Genomic DNA, 9,718 nt, shown 5'->3' with positions numbered 1-9,718 from the left:
AATACACCAGCCGGGATGGCTACATGTTTGAGCGGAAGTAGAATAACATGACATCAAACCCCTTGTTCTGTGAACGCGCACTTAGCACAAAGTCGAAAACCGGACTTGACAAAGTTAGTTGAGAACCACCGCCGCAGTACCGTTTAATTCCGTTTGGGGAACTTGGGTTTTGTTGAACTACATCTTGAGCACAAAGCCTGGGTTGGTTGAGCCACTTTCGCAGAATCCATGTCGACAAACATGCTTTCATCCAGTACAAATAAACAAACTATACGTACGTAGAATGTCACATTAAAATACAACGTAGTCACAGATGAATGAGACAAACGAATGATCATTCATGCTCTATTATAATATATAAGCGTTTTCCCACAAGGCAAGTCTGATTAGTTATCCATCGTTGGCATTACAAGTTGATAATCCGCCTTTTCTGACTTTTTGCCACAGACTGAACGCACCATCATGGAAATGACCACAGGGAATTTGGAGAATACCTCCAGACCTGCATCAGCTGAATCTTCTGCGAACATACACAGAGGTTAGTGTCGTATAGTGGAGTAGTACACAACACCATTTCCTTTGTCACCACAACACAATGTGAGACCAAATACAATATCAGAATAAATGCACCTTTTGATAGGCCAGTTTGATATCAATGCAACCGATGAAGAAAAGCAAGACCCTGAGCTGCGGAAGGCCATTGAGGAAATGAGGAGACTTGATGAAATACTGTCTACATGCATGTGTAGATTAAAAAAAGCCAAGCGCCAAAGGAAAGAACTCCAAGCACAGCTTTGGCAAGAGCTAAAGGTAATAACAGTAACATTTGTTTGTTTCTTGATGCCTGTCACTGTAAAAATGTATATTTTGCTAAAGGAACGTTTTGAAGGAGGCCGCTCTGAAAGTAGCCATGAAGCGATGAGCGCAAGGCTGTTTTTGGCTTTAGAAGCACCAATTGGTAAGAATGAAGGATAAGAAAATGTTAAATGTTAATGTCTAGTGTTCCTGCACTCTTTGATGTCACATGTATAATGTTCTTTCCTGAAGGGCCTCCAGTGAGGGATGACTTTGTGTCAGTGTTTCAAACTCAGTTAAGTGACTGTGAAGTAGACAGAAGACTGCAACGCTTATTAGAAAGTGAGTTTGTACGTACATATATCCTGGACTAAACGGAGTACATTATTATCACTGCATTCACACGACTCACAAAAATAAAATGACGCTGGCATGTAAATCAGCCAAATGTGCACCAGATGGCGCCATAACCCCAGTAAACTCCCTATGGCATGCAATTGCGTCCAACGAGTTCTTCTGCATTTTCTTCGTAGTATTTTTTACATAAGTAGTGGAAGATAAACTGAATAATAAGAGAAATATCACCTCCAGCAATCAAAAGTGCAGTTATTTCTTGACAGGTGAAGAGGGATCAGACAACTGGAGCAAAGCGTCCGAGTCAGTGTGCGAGGAGACCACCGAAGGGAGCCACGGGGAGGCCGCCAAGGCCAAGAAAAAAGAGAAGAACTTTGTCAAGAGGAACATTGAGGTATGTCAAAGTTCACATGAGGCCAAATGCAGTTATGAGAGTCATGGCATGACTGAGAGCGAGTCTCCTCACTCTTTGTTTTCCAAGTCTGACTCTGGTTGAGGGGAAAAACACATTTCAGGCCCACAAGGGTACCACTGAAAAACTGAATGGGATGGGAATGAGATTTGTGTCATTGAAGAGATGTACATTGTTTGCTGTGAATAACGTCCTTCATTAACTATTCTTTAAGTGAAATGTGATCATTTTTAGTTGTCATACAAGTATAAAGATAAGTTAACCATAAGTTAATAAATAAAGCTAAAATTAGGCATATCTCAAGCATAGAAAATGGATGGATGGATGGATACTCACCTTGTAAAGATGCCTGAGAGACATGTAATGAAGACGGAAAAGGAAGGTTTTTGCAGAGTGATACTGTTATTGGAATTGGTGTTCTTTATAAGCATTGTTAGCAGGCATAAAATAAATTCTTTCAGGTTGGGATGCAAACAGTCTTTGTAGCCCGAATGAAAAGAATGACATTATTTGAGAGCAAAATCATTGATTAAGAAATATATTACCATTACTAATTGTCAGAGAAGCATGAGTGACTGTTAGCAGGCAGCATAATAACACATCATGAGCATCGTGATAAGAAGTTTCATTTTGGTTCTATGGTCATCACACTTTCGTTTTTTTTTTTTTGTCACGTGTGACATCACAAGTTTTCTTTGGCTTTTGAGGTATACTTTTGCTCAAAAGTTGGTTGAACTTGAAATTGTTCCACTTTGCTGAACTAAAATTTTGCATGTTCCTCCGTATACATGTCTTAAAGGTGGCCAGGGAAGAACAGGTCAAATGTGAAATAAGTAAATGTTATTACCATAGTCATAATTTTAGTCAGTTTTCAAACTGTGTTGAAATTTGAAGATATCCGAAGTAGCAGAGGCCCTATCAATATAATATACCCTTTGTTCTTAGTTTGCAAACTTAGGCTTGCTTTTAATTTTGGATGTTGTATGGTTCAAGTTATTGGAGTTCATATGGGCACTTGTTTTGGTTTTTACCAGTTGTAACTTGTGCAGAGTTGTCAACCTCTTTGTGTCTCTAAATGCTGTGTGCTGCACTAGCTTGTAAGTGGCAAAGGGGGCCAAGTGCTGTTGACACAGGCAGAGGAAGAGCGCCTGGCCGAGCTCCTGCGAGACATAGATGAAGAGGAAAAGGACAGTGCCAGTGACGCAGACAACGAGGTAGGCTGCCATGAGAACACTAACAGGCAACATATGACTTCTGCAAGGTCTCTTCTCCCTCCTGTCTGGAGATTTTTGGATCCATAGCTTAGCAGGTGGTGATTCCATTTCACAGCATCTGCTATCAACATTTAAAATTTCAAGAGATATTTTTATATTTTATGAGGCTAGCGTTGTCTCCAGTGTTCAACAGTGGCTCTCATACATGGACCAGGGCCGTTATCATGGTCAGGATCGCTTCTGCCTGTAGAGCTAAGCACATGAAGTAACTCCGGTCCACTGTGAATGATTTAAAGTCGGCCGAGCTGCTGAGATGGCCTCCAGGCAGAACATCCTCACTCCCCAAAGCTGCATAGATGAACCAGATGCAGTTCACATGAAACGCCACGTTAGCGATTCTTTTTATTGTCACATTTTCACAATGATTGCGCCTATGCTCTTTGAAACTGCCAAGCCAGAAACTTTCATGAATATGAAGATGGATTTTTATAAGCTGCAGTTGCACAGAAAGGGAGCCTGAGACCCGGACCATCTGGAGCAGTAGACGTCTCACAACAAGCTTATGCAATATATACCATCTTTACTCCAAAATGATTTAGTTTTTCGGCTTTAATTGGCCTTAATAGCCATTTTGGCAGTTGTGAGGCCAGCTAAAAGTCAGATGGGATGACGCCTGTTGGGAAGCATACTTGCTTCCCTTTCACATACGTTTCCATTTAGCCTGACCCCAGCAGCTTTGAATCCATGTGAGGCTGGCAGCCTTGATGCTTTATTTATGATGTTTAACTTTTAGAACCAATACTGCAGTAATTGTAGTGGCAGTTAGCAAATTGATGGCTTTGCAGTTGCTCAGATTTTCATATTTTGCTGGCTCAAGGAAGACGTCCTGTTATTGCAAAGCATGCTATTGCGAATGAATATGACAGAGCGAGAGTATTATTTATGTCACCAGGACTTTGGCAGCGATGCATTTTCAGGTCTAAGGGCCAGTTCTGAGTATAATCCAATGGGACACATCAACTAAACGTTCCTGCTCTGTTTTGACATTTTATGCTTTCTTGATGTTCCTGACTCTAGTCCTTTTGGAGCTCACAAGGTTATTTATATCTGATAATACATGTGCAAGTCACCATTTGTTTATAGATAGAGTACTGCAAGTAATATGTCAGTGAAGAGCAGTATGCATACTGTATTACCTCATAATGGCTGGGGGTGTTTATTTACTTAATTGCAGTGAGTACCAGGCATCTTATTGGCATTTTGTTTGTATTTTTCTATCATGTTTTAAAAATACGTACAGTATTGGATACACTTTCACAGTCTTCACAGTCTTTAAAGTGGTTACTGGTAGTGTAGTACATATTGCTGTCTTTCATGCAGCCAGTGTGTGTTTGATTCCCTGCCAGTGCCACAGCAGCATGGATAAATGAGAGTTGCATCATCAAGGACATCAAGTGTAAAAGCGGAGCCAAACATATCATGCTGGTTAGAAACATGACTCCCTGTGGCAACCCCCCCCAAAAAAGATGCAAGAAAAAAAATAAACTTTCTAATTTTCTGCTTTGTGGCAAAGATGTGGTGGTACATTGAGGTGTGGTGTTTATTTGTTCAAGTGTTCGACGCACTTCAGACAATCTTCAGCTTATATTCAGTATATGTGCAAAGTGTAATGTAAAAAGTTCCCACGCAGCACTGCTAATACAATATATCATTTTGTTTATTCTAGGGCTGTCAAAAATAGCGCGTTACCGGCGGTAATTAATATAATTAATTAAATGCGTTACATTTTCTACCGTAATTAACGCACACGCATCATGGTAAACCACGGCTCTCTGTTATGACGACAGTTGTCGTCACAGTGGCGGCACAGTGTAGCTCCCCGCAGAGTCACACGGTGTCTGACGCTCTTTTATAACTTTATTCTTACCTCAACACCTCAACAGCAGTACAATTCCAGCACCATATATGTATCTCCTACTCCAAATACAAATTTCTAGTCCATTCATTACAACAACTCTTTGTCACGAGACAGACCGAAATTTGTGTTGACATTCCGAACATCACAACAACGTCTTTATTATGCGTATATGGGTGGTCTAAATAAACAGAAATGCAATGAAAATCAATAAGTGGATATTCTTATCACTCACTTTGTAACTTGATGCGGAAGTACAATTTGCTGCATTTAAGTGTGCTCGGAAATCCCAGAAAATTCACTCAAAACATGTGGATTCAACTTAAATCACGTGGTGTCTTTTAACTTGAATTAAATTAATTAAATTTTAAGTTAATTTAGTTAAGTTAACAAATACATATATATAATCTTACCCTGTAATTTATCTTTCTTTCAATAAAATACAGTAAAAATGGGCATATTTCAGACAAGGTAATGGTAATTGTATAATTTATTTTTAATTTATTTTGAACATGCATACAAGTTACATTGGAATACATCACATAGTACAATTCACAGTTCTACATGTCCAAAAAGGAGTAGAAAGAAGCAAAGATTATTTAATCCTACCCCCCATTAATTGCAATACAGTACATTTGTTCTGTATTCCAAATGTACCCTTTGCTAGTTTAAAATACATAGGAAAATGATAAGGTAATAATATAAGGTAACATAGTGTGACGTGTTTAATCATGATGAATTCATTTGACAACCATGATTAATCTGATCTGAAAAATTGTAATCATTTGACAGCCCTAGTTTAGAAAATACAGTACAGTTAAAACATCACTCAGTAGAGTACACGGCTTAACAATCCTAAACATGTCTATCTGACTTGTTTGATAGAACTATCATGATGTGAATGATGACCCTGTAGGTTTAGCTCCATCTAATAGATCTAGTTGGTCACTTTGACCCTATTCCAGTGGACAAGGTCTAGGTTTCACCACCAGGGATTCCGCACCCCTCTATCTGTAGGGGCAGCAGATTCAGCATTAGGCCATTTAGTTGGCATGCTGTGAGTATAGGCATGACCCTCTATCTCATCCTTGTTAGTTACAAGCATGCAATGTTTAGCATTGCCTATTTTTGTTGCTACAATATAAAGCGGGCGTTCTATGACTTAACTGATGCATGTCTTCAAGGAGAACATGTGGGCCTTGCCGGTGTCGACAAGCGAGGGTTACACCCAGGGGAACACCGACCTGGAGCGACTGAGTGCCATTGATGCTGAACTCCGTGTTTTCCAACCGGTTGTCGAACTCCCTTCACCGCAGAGCTCCTCTTATACACTCTTAAATGAGGTATGTATGTTTCTATTGTAATAGTAGAGTCATTGAATATATACAGTCGTCCCTCGTTTATCGCGATTAATTGGCTCCAGACCCAACCTCGATAAGTGAATTTCAATATTAATAAATGTTAAATTTTTGTAGTTAGAGCATAGAAAACCTGTTTATTGCTTTCTAAATACTGTTTTTGCCATTATTAGAACAATGTACATATGAAATAACACCCCTGTAGTTAACTTTACACTTGTATTACCCAATATAGTAGACATAATAATAGAAACTAAGCCAACTTAGTCATAAGAAGACTCACAGGTTAGCATTGACAGCGTACTTCCTGGTAGCTATTGTCTCATCAATGTAATGTTACTGACACCTAGTGACCAGTGTAAAATATAACTTTTTGTTCATTTAGCCATTTTTATGCATTTTTATTCATTTTTGAAAAAACATTATAGAGTGATGGTGCGATGTTCGAACCGCGATGAAGCGAGGGACGACTGTATAGGAATATGGGAAAAATAACAGTTTTTCCTGTTATGATTTTGAACAGATGGTTTCCTCAGTTTTCCGTTTGAGCCTCATTTGCATTTCACCCCCTGAGAAATTGTCATCAGACTCAGTATCATTTAGTCATACTTTCAATTTTGTATTTTATACAAATAAGCAACTACCTGTATACATAGATGAATGTAAGATCATGTAATCAAAGAGGTACCGGCTATAGATGGTAAGCATATGCTATGGTATGTAAAAGGGACACTGCGCAGCATTTAATGCATTGCCGTGACTCTTTTAGCATCTTTTTTCTGCAAACAACCCTCAGACAACTCAAACATGACCTTACAAAATAATTCTGACCAGCTGTAGTACATTTCGCAATGCAAGGCCCATGAAAGACAATTAAGTCGTTTGCGATAAGACGCTAAGTAGATTGCAGCATGTCATACTATGGTGTATTTGCGCCCATATGTTTTGGACACTCGGGTGAAGCTAGGGGTGGAGCTGTCAACCGATCAGACCTGGCAGGCCTAAGCGCATTGTGAGGGTCTGATAGGAACACCTGGAAGAGTCCCCTGTCAGAAAGAGTTTCAACTCCCACATCCGAGAGAGCTTTGACATTTAAGTCCGAATGGGCCATGTTCTTTGCCTCCACTGTCAAGGCTGGTGATCAGAGCTGTGGCCGTAAGGTGGTTGGTGCCTGTTGTGGTGGTAATTCCAGAACCCGTTGTCCTATTGGGCCTATTTGGCCCATGGGACTCCAGAGGCAGCTGACTCGCAGGCCAAGTGGTGTGTGGCTCTGGCGGTCGCTGAGGCAAAAACTCAGACATGGGAGAAGTTCAGAGAAGCCATGGAGAACGACTTCCGGATGGCTTCTAAGAGATGCTGGACCACCATCCGCGCCTCAGGAGGGGCAAGCAGTACACAATCAACACAATGTATGGTGGGGATGGTGTACTGCTGACCTCAACTTGAGATGTTCTGACCTTCTCAATCCCACCGACACGTCTTCCACTGAGGAAGCAGTTCCTGGACTCCACGGTGGGCTCACCTATCTCTGGGGCTGAAGTTGCAGAGGTTGCCAAAAAGCTCCTCAGTGGCAGGACGCTGGGGGTGGATGAGATCTGCCTGGAGTTCCTTAAGGCCCTGGATACTGTGGGCAACACGACTCTGCAGCATTCCGTAGACATTGGGGGTAGTGCCTCTGGATTTGCAGACCGGAGTGGTGGTCCCACTTTTTAAGAAGGGGGGAATGGAGGGTGTGTTCCAACAATCGTGTAATTACACTTCTCAGCCTCCCTGTTAAGGTATATTCAGCGGTTCTGGAGAGGAGGATCCGCCAGATAGTTGAATCTCGGATTCAGGAGGAGCAGTGGGGTTTTCGACCTGGTCGTGGAACCGTGGACCAACTCTACACTCTCAAAAGGGTACTTGAGGGTGCATGAGAGTTTGCCCAACAAGTCGACATGTGCTTTGTGGACTTGGAGAAGGCATTTGACTGTGTTCCTTGAAGAATTCTGTCGGGAGTACTCCATGAATATGGGGTACCGTACCACCTAATTTAGGTTGTTTATTCTCTGGATGACCGGTGTCAAGTACCTCAGGTTTTTGTTCACGAGTGAGGGAAGGATGGAAAGCGAGCTCGACAGGCGAATTGGTGCGGCGTCTGCAGTGATGCATACTCTGCATCGGTCCGTTGTGGTGAAGCGGGAGCTGAGCCGAAAGGCAAAGCTCTCAATTTTCCAATGTATGTAAGTTCCTACATTCACCTATGGTCATGAGCTTTGGGTAGTGATTGTGGGCACAAGCGGCCAAAATGACTTTTCTCCGTAGGGTGGCTAAACTCTGCCTTAGAGATAAGCTGAGAAGCACTGTCATCCGGGAGAAACTCTGGAGTAGAACCTCTGCGTTTTTTCTTTTTAATTTCATATACTGTGACTTAAAATGTATAAATGAGCTATGTACAATCTAAGGCTTTACAAAAGAGATGCCCTCCTTTTGAACACTGCATGTTTCCAGTCTGATCTTTACATCACTGTCACATCAAACAGTGCAGAGGTTCAGGCCAAATGACCAGGCACTGATCTTATGGTTGGCCATCATCCCAAACGTGAGCTCAGAGAGTTATCTCAGGACGTATTCCCGCCATAGTTTCGCCACATGACATATTTTTTTCCTTCATCCTTTTTCAGTCTCTTAATGGAAAATAGCCATAAAATGTTACTGTGCGCTATAGTGAAACAACCAATTTAAACAATAGTAAAATCACAATAATTGAAGCCAAGTGCTGGACTACATCCCCATATGTAGAAAAATGACACTAATAGCCTAATTTATTTAGTGCAAAATCCTATGGTGTCAAGTGCAAAATTTGGTTAAAATGTTTAAGATGAGGCCTGATGTGTGGTTGATGATGCCAAACTGTCTGCATGCGATCAAATAGATGAGTTAAGTGAACATGGAAAGAAGTAGTGCACTTAGACAGGATCATTTCAGTGTCAAGGTAAGCAAGTCAACTCGCTGATTCAGCTGAATCACAGCTGAATCTGTCCACAGCTGCATCAGCACCTTTAGAAAAAAAAATTCTTATCCATCTTGTAGCAAAGACCAGAGCTCATAATTAAGATCATCTTGAGTGGTTTGTTTTAAAACAATCCAGCCCTTGTTTGAGTCCCCTCCTTTATTATATTATGAATGGACCTGTGGTAGAAAAATGTGATATTGCTGGCCAGCTGGATGTTTTAGTTTGAATTGACCTAGTTTCTCTCCTTGTCTTTAATCATCTTGCATGATTTAAGAGATTTGGGGAGAGTCAATTTCTCCATCTATCTGTCGTCTGCACTGCATTAATGTTGACATGGTCACTGCAGGTATTCTCCTCAAAAAATGTACCCAAAAAATGACTAGTGTTGGCATGAAGGCATTAAAAATAACGGCATCACTAACGGCGTTTCGTTTTCCAGTAACGAGTAATGTAATTACTATTTCAAATGTTACAATGCTGTTAATGTTGCACTGAAATGCGGCACATTATTATGCGCTGGTATCTAACAACTGTTATGCAACCTGGCTCACCCAGCCAGGCTTAGGACAGGAGCTGCAAAAGGTGTTTTTTTCCTGAGTGTCCCTTTGGTGAGGAGGAGGGGCGACTGACACATACAGTGCCCTCCAGAAGTATTAGAACAGTCAGGTCAATTTC

General features: G+C 41.1%; 1 protein-coding gene across 3 annotated transcripts in view; it reads left to right on the top strand.

The window, feature by feature from the left end:
* fsip1 (fibrous sheath interacting protein 1) overlaps nt 1–9,718 on the top strand; it is a 40,025-nt gene that overhangs the window by 1,005 nt on the left and 29,302 nt on the right. The window contains exons 2-8 of one of the 3 annotated variants that reach the window (XM_054797357.1): nt 448–538; nt 641–810; nt 877–958; nt 1,048–1,137; nt 1,416–1,543; nt 2,656–2,775; nt 5,875–6,033. In XM_054797357.1, the coding sequence (XP_054653332.1) occupies nt 448–538; nt 641–810; nt 877–958; nt 1,048–1,137; nt 1,416–1,543; nt 2,656–2,775; nt 5,875–6,033 (840 nt within the window). The remainder of the gene's footprint in view (nt 1–447; nt 539–640; nt 811–876; nt 959–1,047; nt 1,138–1,415; nt 1,544–2,655; nt 2,776–5,874; nt 6,034–9,718) is intronic. The other 2 variants (XM_054797358.1, XM_054797360.1) reach the window with 2 other exon arrangements.

Source organism: Dunckerocampus dactyliophorus, chromosome 13, assembly GCF_027744805.1.
Source record: "Dunckerocampus dactyliophorus isolate RoL2022-P2 chromosome 13, RoL_Ddac_1.1, whole genome shotgun sequence".
Lineage (NCBI taxonomy): Eukaryota > Metazoa > Chordata > Actinopteri > Syngnathiformes > Syngnathidae > Dunckerocampus > Dunckerocampus dactyliophorus.
The sequence above is the reverse complement of the archived record's forward strand: the minus strand, read 5'-3'. Positions and strand labels throughout refer to the sequence as shown.